The 16880-nt window shown below is 41.4% G+C and overlaps 1 protein-coding gene across 8 annotated transcripts in view; it reads left to right on the forward strand.

Annotated features, from left to right (window-relative positions):
* AKAP13 (A-kinase anchoring protein 13) overlaps nucleotides 1–16880 on the forward strand; it is a 324022-nt gene that overhangs the window by 111307 nt on the left and 195835 nt on the right. For all 8 annotated transcript variants that reach the window (XM_040642759.1, XM_040642757.1, XM_040642760.1 and 5 more), the window contains exon 3: nucleotides 13942–14089. In XM_040642759.1, coding sequence (XP_040498693.1) covers nucleotides 13942–14089 — 148 coding nt within the window. The remainder of the gene's footprint in view (nucleotides 1–13941; nucleotides 14090–16880) is intronic.

The raw sequence follows: 16880 nt of genomic DNA on the forward strand, positions 1-16880 counted from the left end.
ATCAAAACCACATTGAGATAATTGACAATTTTTGCTGGAAGCAATTTTTACCAATATGGTTGCAAAGTGATTATTTTTCCACTCTAGCACTCTCTCTACTGGTCAGTCTTCATCATTCTGTTATCTGCAGGAATTCTCCCTTCCCTGTTTAATTCATCTTTACTAGTATAGTAAAGTATAGACTCATGACTTCCTATTTTTTAACTATATATAGTTTGTTACTGTTTTTATTTGTTTTGGTTTTCAAATTGCCCCAGATTTGGCCAGAGGAAGCCACTTCAGTGTGCAACATGTCCCCATCTTTTTTTCTTTTCTTCTTCTTTTTTGAGCACTTCCTTATTTTCTGTTAAAAAAAAAAAAAAATGTTCCAGGATCCTCTTGTACATATCCTGACCCTAGGCCTGGAAGCAGCCATTTCTTGGAGTAGCTTTGGTTCTTTTTTTTTTTTTTTTTTTTTTTGATTTTATTTATTTATTTCACAGAGAGAGAGATCACAAATAGGCAGAGAGGCAGGCAGAGGGAGAGGGAGAAGCAGGCTCCTTGCTGAGCAGGGAGCCTGATGCGGGACTTGATTCCAGGACCCTGAGATCATGACCTGAGCTGAAGACATATGCTTAACTGACTGAGCCACCCAGGCGCCCCTCTTTGGTTCCTTTTAATGGAGAATGATGTTTTAGTGACCTAGAGCTGAGCATTAGGTATGCTCATTGCTACCGGGTGGCCCTCTGTTGTGTGAGCCTATTAATGAAATTGAAAACTAGTTGATTTTCCAAGGGAGAGATTTTTGATTTCAGACTATGGAAAAACTGTAGCTAATTATCAGTCTTTGGTTGCTTTAGTAAATGACTGGGCAAAGTGGCTTATCAATTGCCTATTTAGAAAATGAAGCTGCGTTACGGGATCGAGCCCCACATCGGGCTCCTCCGCTATGAGCCTGCTTCTTCCTCTCCCACTCCCGCTGCTTGTGTTCCCTCTCTCGCTGGCTGTCTCTATCTCTGTCGAATAAATAAATAAAAAAATCTTTAAAAAAAAGAAAAAAGAAAATGAAGCTAATTGCACGAATACAAGTAAGTGTCTGAATTGTACAAGGACTCGCTTTGGAGTTACTCTTTTGGTACTATAATCATTGCCACCTCTTGGAAAGATAATATTTTAATGTTCAATGTTTACTTCCTATTACTTATCTCCTTTCACTTTCCCCATATGAACATTGGGTGTAGATCTTGTTATTTTGGCAAACTGGGAACTTGATTTGGGAAGGCCTATAAACTCCTTTAAGATTCTCAAATGAAAGGCAGTTATTGTTACAATTCATAATTCTGGACCCCTGGAAGAATATGTCTGCAGGATGCAGAAAACAGCCTCAGAAATGTAATTTAATTTTGCACCTTTTAACTTTGAGTATTTGGTTAAAATAAATTATTTGAGAAATTGTTCCGTAGAAATTTTTCATTTTGAAATTATTTCAAATTTACAGAAAAATTATAAGAATAGTACAAAGAAATCCCATTTACATTAAACCCAGATTCACTGTAATATCCTGCCATATTTGCTTAATCATTGTCTCTCATTTTTTGAGAGTAAGTTGCAGACATCATGTTCCTTTACCCCAAATACTTCATTGTGTATTTCCTAAGAACAAGGATATACTCTTACATAAGCACAGCACACTGACTGAAACCAAGTTTTAACATTGATACAATGTTAAAGCTGTAAGCCTCCCTCAAATGGTGCTGGTTGTCCTAATAATATCCTTAATAGCATTTTTTTTTTAAAACCATTCAGCTTCCAACCCAGAATCGTGTGTTGCTTTAGTGGTCAAGTGTCTTTAGTCTGGAGTGGTACCTGTCTGTCTTTGTGGTTTCATTAGTGACATTTTGGAAGAGTACTGGCCAGTTTTTTTAAAGTAGGCCTCTGAACTTAGTCTGTGTGATGTCTACTTATGACTAGATTGAGGTTATGATTTTTGTTGGGGATGCTGTAAGTGATGGTGTGTCCTCAGTGGGGGGCATCAGGTGTGGTGTGGGTTTGTTTCATTATTCATAATGTTACCTTTTTTGATCACTTGATTCAGATGGTATCTACCAGGTTTCTAGCTTTCCCTTTGTAATTTATAAGTAAGACTATTTAAAAAATAAGGATTTTTTTCTTTTAAAAATAATCCGTTTGTATTTGAAAATATGAGAGCGGCGCCTGAGTGGCTCAGTTGGTTAAGCGTCTGACTCCTGATTTCGGGTCAGGTCCTATCAGGGTCTTGGGATTGAGCTCCATGTTGGGCTCCCTGCTTAGCTGGGAGTCTGCTGGAGATTCTCTCTCCATTTCCCTCTGCCCCCCCCCCCCAACATGTGCATGCACTTTCTCTAAAAATAAATCTTTAAAAAAAAAAAATACTGGGAAACAGAAAAGCATGAAGTACATTAAAATTGGCCTCAGCCACCATCTAGGAGTAGGTACCTGCTATTAAAGTTTTGGTGTTTTCTTTCTTTTCAAATGTGTGTTTTGAGCACCTTCTACTTCCTTTTCTAGACTAAGGAGATATCCCAGTGAATAAAAGGTGGGTCTTACATTCTGGTAAATAGTAATAGCTAGAATTTCTTTATTAAGATACAAATAACATACATTTTATTAGTTTTAGGTGAACAACATAATGATTTGATATATGTATATGTTACAAAATGATTATTACAGTAAGTTTAGTTAACATCCATCACCACATATAGTTACAATTTTTTTTTTGGTGATGAAAACTTTTAAGATTTACTCTCTTTGCAGCTTTCAAATATCTGATACCATATATTAGCTGTAGTCACCATGTTGTATGTCACATCTATTACCCATTACATCTGCATTACATTTATTATAATTATCATTTATTGAACATCTGTTATGTCCCATGCACTGCTGTGCTTCACTTCTTTTTTTAAAGATTTATTTATTTATTTGAGAGAGAGGGGGGAGAGAAAGAGTGCGCACATGTGGGGGAGAGGGAGAGAGAATCTCATGCAGACTCCACAGTGAGCACAGAGCTCAACATGGGTCTCGATCTCACGACCCTGAGATCATGACCTGAGCCAAAACCAAGAGTTAGATGCTCAAACAACTGAGCCACCCGGGCACCCCCAGGTGCTTCATTCTTTTAGTTATTTAATTCTTACCACAGTATGAGGTAAGTATGATTTTCCTCTCTTAGGGCTGAGAATTTAACATACCAAAGAGGTTAAACAGAAGGTGATGTATCGTGCTGTGATTCAGACAGGTACCATCCCTTTACCCACTGTGGTATGTTAATAAGTTAAAAGCCAAATTTGAAAGTCAGAAAACAAATTGACTTAAGATGGTGATAATATTGATCTTTCATGAGCAGAATTCTGGCACCATTGTTATCCGTGGACCTGGGAGGCTTTGTACTTGCCTCAGGTTTTCTCTGATGGTCAGTCCTCCATTCTCATTCTCATAAGCAGTCACCTGTCTGCATCGGGCCTTCCATGACATATCCTTGCCTTCCCTGTAGAAATTCTCTTACTTTCCCCTCTCTCTCCTTCTGCTAATCTATTCTCAATGATGTGATGGTTAAAAAGAAAGAAAAGCCCTGATTCGTAGCATTTGCCAATTTCAGTGGTGTAAATAATTGCTATTATTGTTGATTTCAAGCTATCAGTAGCACGTCACTGAATGCAGGGTTGGCAAGGGGTAAAATGCGCAGTAGCACACCCTCATGATGGAATTTCTGTCATAGAGATAAAATAGATATAAACCTCAAGATCATAGGTAACAGGAAAGTGTGGAAAAATAATGAAAAAGTGATGAGTTTTGAGTATTTATTAATTTGTTTTTAATATAATTTACTTAATTCTGAGCTTATTTAATTTTTAATAATGGCTGTGTTTAACGAGTGGCTTGCAGAATTCCTGAAAATACAGCGATCGGCTCTCATGAGCCTGTACAAGCCAGCTCCAGCTTACCACTGCAGTTACCTTGCTGCTGATGGGGCCTACTGCCAGAAACCTTATGGCTGACACTGTCTTGCCAGCTGAGACATCACTGCTGGCCCTTCTTTAACATTAGCTCCCACAAAACTTCCTAACCATCTCATTCACCTCTTCTCCAGCTAACATCTCCCCTGTTTCCAAGGCCTTGTTCATTTCCCATACTGTAATTCACTTTCTCCCATCTCCCATGCTTTTCCCTTGCCCATTCCTTTTTTCCTCAAATCAAGATACTGTCCCTGGTTTAAGGAAGGCCCCAGGCATAACTCATATCTTGGGGCATGGAGAGTCTGACAGCAAGATGTTGGGTCTCATGTGGAGAGAAAGTCCTTGTTCTACAAAAGGAAGATCTGTTCTTTGAATTCCAGATGGAATCTGAGTGGGGAAAAAAATTCTGTTCTGGTCGTTAATAAATATATGAAAGTGATTATAGCACCATTAATGTCATATATCTACTCTTTTTTTTTTTAAAAAGATTTTATTTATTTGACAGAGAGAGACAGCCAGCGAGAGAGGGAACACAAGCAGGGGGAGTGGGAGAGGAAGAAGCAGGCTCCCAGAGGAGGAGTCTGATGCGGGACTCCATCCCAGAACACCAGGATCACTCCCTGAGCCGAAGGCAGACGCTTAACGACTGAGACACCCAGGCGCCCCATCATATATCTGTTCTTACACATGAGTTAAAGATGGGGAGAATTGAGACCACAGCTGTCATTTAAAATTCTGGTTTTCTCATGGGCATGAAGGAGGGCACGTGATGTGATGAGCACTGGGTGTTACACGCAACTAACCAGTCATTGAACGCTACACCAGAAACTAATGGTACTATATTTTGGCTAATTGAATTTAAATAAAAGTAATAAATTTTTTAAAAACAGAAAAAATAAATAAAATTCTGTTTTTCTTGGCAAATAAGTGACTGATTGGTGGCATTTAGGACTACAGTGCATTCCTATTTTGGGGATCACCTGTACCTACAAAATGGGGCCTAGAATAGACTGTCTTTTTCCATTAGTTCTTTTGTCATCTGTCAGCAAAAATAACTGGGACTCTGGCAAAACTGTGAGGTTCAAGGATACATTTCCCATTAATGAAGAAACAAAGTATCATTGTAAGGAAGGCACTAGGTTTCTTCAGTTTACTGCAGAAGTGGAGCTGTGGATGCCTCTCTTCCTGGGGCTTTAGTCAAGAATTTCCAGGAAATTGGCCTTGTTAATAAGGTCATCTATTGTCGTTCGATGTGTGACAGACTTACTAACTGGGCAGCCAGGTGGACCTGTGTATTCATTCCATGGGGCGTGTCCTTCCCAGGAGCAGCAAAATCATGTACCAGAATATTCCTCAGGGGAGGTGTAGTTAAAGCAATCACCTCAGCAAAAATTCTTAGTTAGATCTGTTTTTCAGCCTTCTTTTTCAGTCACCCCTACGCTAGCTTAATCTTGCAGACCCGTCTGCAGGGCCTCCAGGTGCCCCGTACCGCTTGGGGGTCTAGGGGTCTTGTAGCTGACCTGTGGACTGAGAGTGGGCATTGTTTGCTCCCAGGGACTTGATGAGAGTGCAGAGGGCACTCCTTCAGGGAAAACAGGGACTTTTGTGCCAGGTGCCTTTGGAATCTGAATTTCAAGTAGCTTTGAGGTGAATGAGGCTTCTGTGTTCCCTTCCCTTTAGTATTTTGGGTAGTTTGACTTAAAATTAAAAAAGTATTAAAGCTATGAGAGCAGTTTAAAGCTTATTTGCTTTTATCTCGGGAATGAAGAATTCAGAAATTGATGTTGAAAGCTTTGTTAAAAAGATTTAAACTGAGAGGAGGAGTTAAGATGGCGGAGGAGTAGGGGACCCCTTTTTCAGCCGGTCCCCGGAGTCGAGCTGGATAGGTACCAGACCAGCCTGAACAACCACGGAATCAGCCTGAGATGCAGGAAGATACATCTGGATCTCTACAAATGAGCATCTCCAGTGCTGAGTATTGAGGTACGAGCGGGGAGCCGTGAAACCGCGCACAGATATCGGAAGATAAACGGAAGGGGGAGGGAGCCGCCGCGTTTGGGCCCCGGGAAGCGGTAGCCACTTGCACGGGAGAGCGGGCGGGGCTCGCGGACGGCACCCCCGAGAGCAGACTGAGACCGTGAGCCGGGAGCACGCGCCACCAGACTGAACACCAGAGCTCGGAGGGCACGCGAACCAGACTGAGACCAGGAGCTCCGGAGCACGCGGGGCGGCTGGCAGCTGGCGGTATTAGAAACACAAAGGAAAGAAATGCGCCAGCCCTGGAAGTGAGGGCTGGGATGCCAGGTGTGGGGCGCACATCCCGGGACGCTGCAGGTTTGAGCAGCACCAACAGAAACAGAGTTAAAGTGGCCAGAACACCAGTGGAGAACGGTCTGCGATCCCTCTGTTCTGAGACAGAGGCTGAGACTTGGCCACTGCTGCTCTGACTCTCAGAAGAGGCACAGGAAACCGCCAGGGAAAGCCGCCAGAGAACAAAAGCCTGGAAACACCAGCTCACAGCGTGCCCATACCCATCCCCCTTTGCAGGGGACACAGAGACTCTACCCAAACAGGGTTGCCTGAGTATTGGCACGGCAGGCCCCTCCCCCAGAAGGCAGGCTGAAAAATCAAGAAGCCCACATCCCTAAGATCCCTATAAAACAAGGGTGCACGGCCTGGGTCCCGGTCAGTAATTTGGGGTCTGGACAACCCCGCAACCTCTCCTCATCAGAATGACGAGAAGGAGAAATCCCCCCCAGCAAAGAAAAGACAATGAGTCTGTGGCCTCTGCCACAGAACTAATGGATATGGATATAACCAAATTATCAGAAATGGAATTCAGAGTAACAATGGTCAAGATGATGTGTAGACTTGAAAAAAGTATTAACGAAAATGTTAATGAGAATATAGAATCTCTAAGGGCGGAAATGAGAGCGAACCTGGCAGAAATTAAAAATTCTATGAGCCAAATGCATTCAAAACTAGAGGCTCTGACAGCCAGGGTGAATGAGGCAGAAGAACGTATCAGCAAATTGGAGGATGGGTTAGTAGAAGAAAAAGCTAAAATAGAATCTGGACTCAAAAAAATCCACACTCAGGGATGTAGGTTACAGGAGATTACTGACTCAATGAAACATTCCAATGTCAGAATCATAGGTATCCCCGAGGGGGTGGAGAAAAACAGAGGTCTAGAAGAGATATTTGAACAAATTGTAGCTGAAAACTTCCCTAATCTAGCAAGGGAAACAAACATTTGTGTCCAAGAGGCAGAGAGGACCCCTCCCAAGCTCAACCACAACAAGCCTACGCCACGTCACGTCATAGTGCAATTCGCAAATATTAGATCCAAGGATACAGTATTGAAAGCGGCCAGGGCAAAGAAATCTCTCACGTACCAAGGCAAAGGTATCAGAATTACGTCAGACCTGTCTACACAGACCTGGAATGAGAGAAAGGGTTGGGGGGCCATTTTTAAAGCTCTTTCAGAGAAAAACATGCAGCCAAGGATCCTTTATCCAGCAAGGCTGTCATTCAGAATTGATGGAGAAATAAAGACCTTCCAGAATCGCCAGTCATTGGCCAATTTTGTAACCACAAAACCAGCCCTACAGGAGATATTAAGGGGGGTTCTATAAAAGTAAAAAGGCCCCAAGAGTGATACAGAACAGAAAGTCAAAATCTATAGAAACAAAGACTTAACTGACAACATGGCATCATTAAAATCATATCTCTCAATAATCAGTCTCAATGTAAATGGCCTAAATGCTCCCATAAAGTGCCACAGGGTTGCAGATTGGATAAAAAGACATGACCCATCCATTTGCTGTCTACAAGAGACGCATTTTGAACCTAAAGATACATTCAGACTGAATTTAAAGGGATGGAATACCATCTTTCATGCCAATGGACCTCCAAAGAAAGCTGGGGTAGCAATTCTCATATCAGACAGATTGGATTTTAAACTAAAGACTATAGTGAGAGACACAGAAGGGCACTATATTATTCTTAAAGGATGTATCCAACAAGTGGATATGACAATTATAAATATATATGCCCCCAACAGGGGAGCAGCAAGATACACAAGCCAACTCTTAACCAGAATAAAGAGACATACAGATAAAAATACGTTAAGAGTAGGGGACCTCAATAGTGGAGTGGAAATAGACAGAACACCCATGCAAAAAATCGACAAGGAAACAAGGGCTTTGAATGCCATACTTGACGAGTTGGACCTCATAGATATATATAGAACACTCCACCCCAGAACCAAAGAATACTCATTCTATTCTAATGCCCATGGAACATTCTCAAGAATAGACCATGTTCTGGGACACAAAACAGGTCTCAACCGATACCAAAAGACTGAAATTATTCCCTGCATATTCTCAGACCACAACGCTTTGAAATTGGAACTCAACCACAAGGGAAAATTTGCAAGAAACTCAAACACTTGGAGACTAAGAACCTTCCTGCTCAGGAATGATTCGATAAACCAGGAAATCAAAAATCAATTTAAACGACTTATGGAGACCAATGAGAATGAAAACACAACGGTCCAAAACCTATGGGATACTGCAAAGGCAGTCCTAAGGGGGAAATACATAGCCATCCAAGCCTCACTCAAAAGAATAGAAAAATCTAAAATGCAGTTTTTATATTCTCACCTCAAGAAGCTGGAACAGCAACAGAGGGACAGGCCTAATCCACGAGGAAGCACTTAACCAAGATTAGAGCAGAAATCAATGAATTAGAAACCAGAAGTACAGTAGAGCAGATCAACAGGACTAGAAGCTGGTTCTTTGAGAGAATCAATAAAATTGACAAACCGCTGGCAAGACTTATCCAAAAGAAAAGAGAAAGGACCCAGATTATTAAAATTATGAATGAAAAAGGAGAGGTCACGACGAACACCATTGAAATTGGAAGGATTATTAGAAATTTTTATCAACAGCTATATGCCAATAAACTAAGCAATCTGGAAGAGATGGAATCCTTCCTGGAAACCTATAAACTACCAAGACTGAAACAGGAAGAAATTGATTTTTTAAACAGGCCAATTAATTATGAAGAAATTGAGTCAGTGATAAACAACCTTCCAAATAACAAAACTCCAGGCCCGGACGGTTTTCCTGGGGAATTCTACCAAACATTCAAAGAAGAAATAATACCTATTCTCCTAAAGCTATTTCAAAAAATAGAAACAGAAGGAAAGCTACCAAACTCATTCTATGAGGCCAATATTACCTTGATCCCCAAACCAGGCAAAGACCCCATCAAAAAGGAGAATTACAGACTGATTTCCCTAATGAATATGGACGCCAAAATCCTCAACAAGATACTTGCTAATAGAATCCAACAGTACATTAAAAGGATTATCCATCACGATCAAGTGGGATTCATACCTGGGATGCAAGCGTGGTTCAATATTCGCAAATCAATCAGCGTGATACATCATATCAACAAGAAAAGACTCAGGAACCATATGATCCTCTCAATCGATGCCGAAAAAGCATTTGACAAAATACAGCATCCTTTCCTGATTAAAACCCTTCAGAGTGTAGGAATAGAAGGTACATTTCTCAATCTCATAAAAGCCATCTATGAAAAGCCTACTGCAAATATTATTCTCAATGGGGAAAAGCTGGAAGCCTTTCCCTTAAGATCAGGAACTCGACAAGGATGCCCACTCTCGCCACTATTATTCAACATAGTACTAGAAGTCCTTGCAACAGCAATCAGACGACAAAAAGGGATCAAAGGTATTCAAATTGGCAAAGAAGAAGTCAAAATGTCTCTCTTTGCAGATGACATGATACTCTATATGGAAAACCCAAAAGAAGCCACTCCCAAACTATTAGAAGTTATAGAGCAATTCAGTAACGTGGCGGGATACAAAATCAATGCTCAGAAATCAGTTGCATTTCTATACACGAATAACGAGACCGAAGAAAGAGAAATTAGGGAATCCATCCCATTTACAATAGCACCAAAAACCATACGTTACCTTGGAATTAACTTAACCAGAGACGTAAAGGACCTATATTCTAGAAACTATAAATCACTCTTGAAAGACATTGAGGAAGACATAAAAAGATGGAAAGATATTCCATGCTCATGGATCGGAAGAATTAACATAGTTAAAATGTCCATGCTACCCAGAGCAATCTACACTTTCAATGCTATCCCGATCAAAATACCAAGGACATTTTTCAAAGAACTGGAACAAACAGTCCTTAAATTTGTATGGAAACAGAAAAGGCCCCGAATCTCCAAGGAACTGTTGAAAAGGAAAAACAAAGCTGGGGGCATCACAATGCCGGATTTCGAGCTGTACTACAAAGCTGTGATCACAAAGACAGCATGGTACTGGCACAAAAACAGACACATAGACCAATGGAACAGAATAGAGAGCCCAGAAATGGACCCTCGGCTCTTTGGGCAACTAATCTTTGATAAAGCAGGAAAAAACATCCGGTGGGAAAAAGACAGTCTCTTCAATAAATGGTGCTGGGAAAATTGGACAGCTACATGCAAAAGAATGAAACTTGACCACTCTCTCACACCATACACAAAAATAAACTCCAAATGGATGAAAGACCTCGATGTGAGACAGGAATCCATCAAAATTCTAGAGGAGAACATAGGCAGCAACCTCTACGACATCGGCCAAAGCAACCTTTTTCATGACACATCCCCAAAGGCAAGAGAAACAAAAGATAAAATGAATTTATGGGACTTCATCAAGATTAAAAGTTTCTGCACATCCAAGGAAACAGTCAGAAAAACTAAGAGGCAGCCCACGGAATGGGAGAAGATATTTGCAAATGACACTACAGATAAAGGACTGGTATCCAAGATCTACAAAGAACTTCTCAAACTCAATACACGAGAAACAAATAAACAAATCATAAAATGGGCAGAAGATATGAACAGACACTTTTCCAATGATGACATACAAATGGCCAACAGACACATGAAAAAATGTTCAAAATCATTAGCCATCAGGGAAATTCAAATCAAAACCACACTGAGATACCACCTTACGCCAGTTAGAATGACAAAAATTGACAAGGCAAGAAACAACAATTGCTGGAGAGGATGTGGAGAAAGGGTTCCCTCGTACATTGTTGGTGGGAATGCAAGTTGGTACAGGCACTTTGGAAAACAGTGTGGAGGTCCCTTAAAAAGTTAAAAATTGAGCTACCCTATGACCCAGCCATTGCACTACTCGGTATTTACCCCAGAGATACAGACGTAGTGAAGAGAAGGGCCATATGCACCCCAATGTTCATAGCAGCAATGTCCACAATAGCTAAATCGTGGAAGGAACCGAGATGCCCTTCAACAGATGACTGGATTAAGAAGCTGTGGTCCATATGTACCATGGAATATCACTCAGCTATCAGAAAGAACGAGTTCTCAACATTTGCTGCAACACGGACGGCACTGGAGGAGATAATGCTAAGTGAAATAAGTCAAGCAGAGAAAGACAATTATATGATTTCTCTCATCTATGGAACATAAGAACTAGGAAGATCAGTAGGGGAAGAAAGGGATAAAGAAAGGGGGGTAATCAGAAGGGGGAATGAAACATGAGAGACTATGGACTATGAGAAACAAACTGAGGACTTCAGAGGGGAGGAGGGTGGGGGAATGGGATAAGCTGGGGATGGGTAGTAAGGAGGGCACGTATTGCATGGTGCACTGGGTGTTATACACAACTAATGAATCATCGAGCCTTACAACTGCCCCGTAGCCCTCTCTCTGCCCTCAGTTAAAAGAAGGTCCTAGGTACCCCTTAATATCTTGGGCACAAGAGTCTTCTAGCAAAATATTGGGTCTCACATGGAGAGGAAATCCTTGATCTTGAGAAAGAAGAAAGATTCTTAGAATTCCTTCCCCTCCCCCCCCTTTAGGCTGGCAGGCCACACAATCTCAGTGGGAACCACTCAGCTCTGCTGTGGCTCATTGTAGTGCGAAAGTAGCCATAGACCACGTGTAAACAAGTGAGTGTGGCTGGGTTCCAAGAAGCCTTTATGTACGGACAGTGAAAGTCAACGGTCATGTCATTTTCACATGTTAGAAGATATTTTTCTTTTGATTTTTTTCCCCATCACTTAAAAGTGTGAAAACCTTTCTTAGCTTTTGAGCCATATGAAAACAAGTGGAGAGCTGGATTGTACCCATGGAACCTAGTTGGCCAACCTGTGCTCTGAAGGATGAAACTTTAGAGCTTTCTTTCACACTCTTTTTTTTTTTTCCAGGTTATAATGGTATTTCAATACCTTGAGATTTATTCTTCTCATGTACAGCAGACATTTTAGCTGGTTGCGGTTTATCATGCCCAAGGGTATTAAATATTTTGCCAGCCTAAGCTTTTCAAAAATGTTTCCAAGAAAGGGACTTATCCATGAGTCTCAATTATAATTCTACATAGTGACTGCAGCCAGTGATAATTCTGTTGTGCTGTCTGTGCTATTCTTTGTGGTAAGGTGCTTTGGAACTTTCCAGTTCAACATTTGTAGGAAGTCACCAGCTTATTTGTAGCTCATTCTGACTTCTTACATGTTGCATTGAACAGATTTGATCTCCTACCATGTATAGGGCACTGCACAAAGCACTGGGAATAAATGAAGAGATGGGCATTTGGGATTTGGGGAAATACTTTGAATCTGTTTCCAGAATCAACCTAGTGGAGCATTGCTGTTAATAGACTTGATCCTGTTTGACGTTACGATTTTTGGTTTTCATTGTTGGGTAAAACACTACCTGCTGCTCTGTGATGGTGCTGGGCTTAATAAATCGTGGCCACAGGGTGGCATGGTTCTCGAATAGGCTTCATTGTTGCTAAAATGGAAAAGAAAAAAAAATGCTATAAGGAAGGAGCATTCTCGCCCCTATTTAATGCTAAAGTAGCCTGCTTTCTCTAAGTTGGTTTTTTCATAGTGCATTATTCTTTTTTCTTTTTTTTCCTAGTGCATTGTTAAGATTTAGAGGGTACTAAACCTTCAGTGCTTTAAAATCTTTTGTTTATGGTGACAACATGAATCGTATAATGTTTATGATTGGGAGAATAGTAGTTAGGACTGTACTTTATAGAATATGTTTAATTTAGACACCAACCTCAGAAAAAACGAACGTGTAAAAACTAGAAAGAATATTTGTGAATAAATGACAGAGATAACTTCTCAGTAGTTGGGGAGTCATGGAGAAGGGTACTGATACAAGGTTTTTGTCTAATTCCAAGGGTTTGATGGAGAGGTGGTGGGTAAATGGTCAGGAAACACATAATTGGAAAAGTGATTGTCCCATCCTTGTAGATTAAGGGTATTATCATAGACTGAGAGCTCAAGAGTTTTCATGTATTAGCTGCAAGAAGAGATGGTGTTGTCTCCATTTATATAGCTAGGGAAAGTGGAGCTCAGAGGATTTAAGTAAAGTCTTTGTAGATTTGAACGGAGCCCAAGTGTATGCTCTTTGCATCCTGCCACTTCCAAGCCAGCTCATTGGAGACTCTCCTTGTTGGAGAATGGGTGGGTTTGGCAGCAATTTCTGGGATGTAGGATTGAGAGTTATTACTGCCACTGGAACACGGGTCAAGGGGCGTTCTGGGTGTAAGGATGTAATTGTTCAATATGCCTCCTCCATCCTTTTGGCCTTATTTTTGGATTCTTTTGGATTTCTTTCTTTTTTACCTGTTCATCAAGTAAATATCCAAACCTACTATTACCTTGTTAGTTTACTCATTTGTCCAACCACCTCCACTAAAACCTAAGCTTTAAGGAGGACAGAGATCTCATTTTCAGATCATTTTGTATTCTCAGTGCCTACATACTTCCTGGCACATAAGTGCTCAGTGTTTATATTTGTGGGACCCAGTTTAGATGACATTTGATTTTCTCTTGAATTTGATGTTTTGTGAAGACGGACTCCCAAGGGGAACCTGACTCTGTCTTTCCTTTCCTAGGGCGATTGTGTGGTTACCGTGTTGCTGGCTGAAGAGGACAAAGTTGAGGATGATGTAGTTTTTTACTTGGTATTTTCGGGTTCCACCCTCCATCACTGCACAAGTACTCGGAAGGTCAGTGCTGATACGCTGGAGACCATTGCTCCTGGTAAGTATTGGGTGGAATCTTCAGTGGCCTTTACTGATTCGTGAACACTTTTATTCTGTGTTCATTAATGTGGAGTGATTAGAAGAATGATTCAGGGCAATAGTACTCTTGTCAGAGCTTTATTTTAAATATGTGTTAAAATAAAGCGTTTTGTTTATATTTGTTTGTTCTACAAAAATCTGAGCCTTACTAGAAATTAGTGAAATAAAATGGTAAGTTTGAAACATAAAAATCAGGATCAGTTGGGGCCCCTGGGTGGCTCAGTCGTTAAGCATCTGCCTTCCGCCCAGGGCGTGATCCCAGGGTCCTGGGATTGAGCCCCGCATCAGGCTCTCTGCTCTGCTGGGAGCCTACTCCCCCTGCTTGTGTTCCCTCTCTCGTTGGCTGTCTCTCTCTGTCAAATAAATAAATAAAATCTTAAAAAAAAAAATCAGGATCAGCAAAAATATTAATTTATTAGAATGTTGAGATCTGGGGAAAACTAAAAACAGGTGGAAGATACAAGTTCTAATGTGGTTCCCATAGTGTGGCTACAGATTTGATTCTGAATATCATAGAGGCAAAAGCAAAGGTAAAACATGGTAACGCATTGCTCAGTATCTGTGAGGGAAAGACTTAAAAATGTTTCATAAAAGCCAAACTTTACTCAAATGAACAAATTATATATAGTTCATGGTAGAATGAGTGCTTAATCACTATTGCAATTATAAGTTTAACAGAATTAAAAGGGGAAGATAGGTAGTTATTAAAAATGCCTTACAAGGCATGAAATCATTCCTACTTCCACCAGAAACAGCTCATAAAATAATGACTGTCTCTTGACCTGTCTGTCCCAGCATCTGAAGTTGTGTTGATTTGTGTTTGGAGATGAGCTGCTTTCCTTAATTGACCTGGCTTCAAAGTTAACAGTTGACCAGTTTTCGTCAGGATACAAAATAGGGCACATTTAGGGGGAGCCCCTAAAAAGTGTTGACAGGTAACTGTTTTCCTTTAGAGAACACAGTGGATTTAGTTCTTACTAAACCATTTCCTTTTACCAGTGTTTTTATAGAACACTGATTGCACTGTGTTGAAATAGATGGTGTAAAAAATTATTAGTTTATGAAGCACTTTTAATATCTAGTCTTGCTGGTATTGGATCAGATTGCCAGTTTTTCATTGCTGTGCCATTTAATATAAATGAACTTCATGTCAGATATCCACCAGCTCCTGGAAATTATACTGCAGTCAAGGACTGGGATTTATGACAGTTGAAAGATGTATTTATCCTCCTGCTTGGCAAAAATGACTTTGAAAAATATAGGATTTAAAGATTCTTGACAATTCCTATGAAGATCTCCTCCCCCCCTGCCACACACAAATTTTCAGGGATTGGAAATTAACCTGGAGTTCAGGATAGATAACTGATTTCTTTTCTAAAGTGTATTAAGTATCCTCCTTTGTAACTTAAAGCTCCAGTCATCTCGTTTCCTGTGATGTATACCGTGTCAGGAAGGCTTATCTGGAACTTGAGGTCTGCTCTGGAGCAGGTGCCATCCAGTATCACCATCACAACACCTCTGTCATGTGTGGGTGACGGTGAGAAACAGCTCCTCAGTTAGTAGCCAGTCGGTGCCTGACTGGCCTCTTACTGGGAAAGGAGTGGTGGTAATTTTTATAAACTTCTTCCCGAATTAGAAACAGGTTAGGAGTTAAGAGTTAGGGGCTGGTGCGTGTGCGTATGTTCATGATTGTGTGTGCACACATGTAAGAAAGCAGTAAGTAGATGCGGAGGATGCAAGGAGCTGGAAGAGAAAGGACAGGTGTGACAGGGATGTTGCCCTGTGCCCTAGGTGCAGTCCTCAGTCACAAGTACCAGCAAAGTGCAGTCCCGGGGGGAGGGGCCTGCCTGGCAGCTCTTGCACCTTCACTGGCAAGGCGCTGAAATTAGGATGGGTAGTAGGCAGTTCCTTTCCTTGGCTTCACAAGCCCCCTGTACTTGTATGACAGCCTGGGGCTCTGAGTTTGTTCCACACCCTTTCTGATCTGCAGCCTACCTTTCTGAACTCTAGTTCCCATTTCTTCCCTTGCCTTTGGTTCTAAACCTCTTTATATGTCTCTGCACCCTCCTTCCCAGCTACACCCGTCTCTGGCTGTCCTTTTGTACTTACTGACTCGAGGACCCTTACCTGGCAGCCCCAGCAAACCAGAATGGATATGGTACTCTGCTGCTTTCTGCTAACTTGATCCAAATCCTCAGAAACCATCCCTGACCCATTTGCATGGGGCCTGGAGTCCTAGTACCTGCCTTCTCCATTTGCCACTAATCAACTATCCCCCTTTTAAATTATGATCTCTGACACCTCCCATGTCCCCTGTCATGCTTATAGGGCCAACAACCCGTCCCCTTCTCACCCCAGTTGACCTGCATGGTCTGCTCCTCACTTGAGGTCTTTCAGGCTGATGATAGGAGGTTCCCGATCACAGCAGAGGTGGTAGAGGCTTAGAGTCCCTGCAAGACCCTCCTGTACAAGCAGGCCAAACCCATTCCGTTTGTAGAGCCACACTCTAACATGTGAACCTCTGATACGGATGCAGGGCAGCACTGAGAACTGTTTAAGCAGAGGAGATTCCTGAATGGACCCTGTTGTTCTGGTCATCGTGTGTGAGAGCTTTCCATTCACTTGTCCAGTTAAGCTGCTACATCTGTAGTCGTGTGTGGAGGTGTAGGGATAGGGGCATTGAGGGCATTGAGTTAGTTTTGAATTTATTGTTGATATCATGGAGTTAATATTTTAGTCTAGAATTAAAC

Source organism: Ursus maritimus, unplaced genomic scaffold (genome assembly GCF_017311325.1).
Source record: "Ursus maritimus isolate PB19 unplaced genomic scaffold, ASM1731132v1 scaffold_27, whole genome shotgun sequence".
Lineage (NCBI taxonomy): Eukaryota > Metazoa > Chordata > Mammalia > Carnivora > Ursidae > Ursus > Ursus maritimus.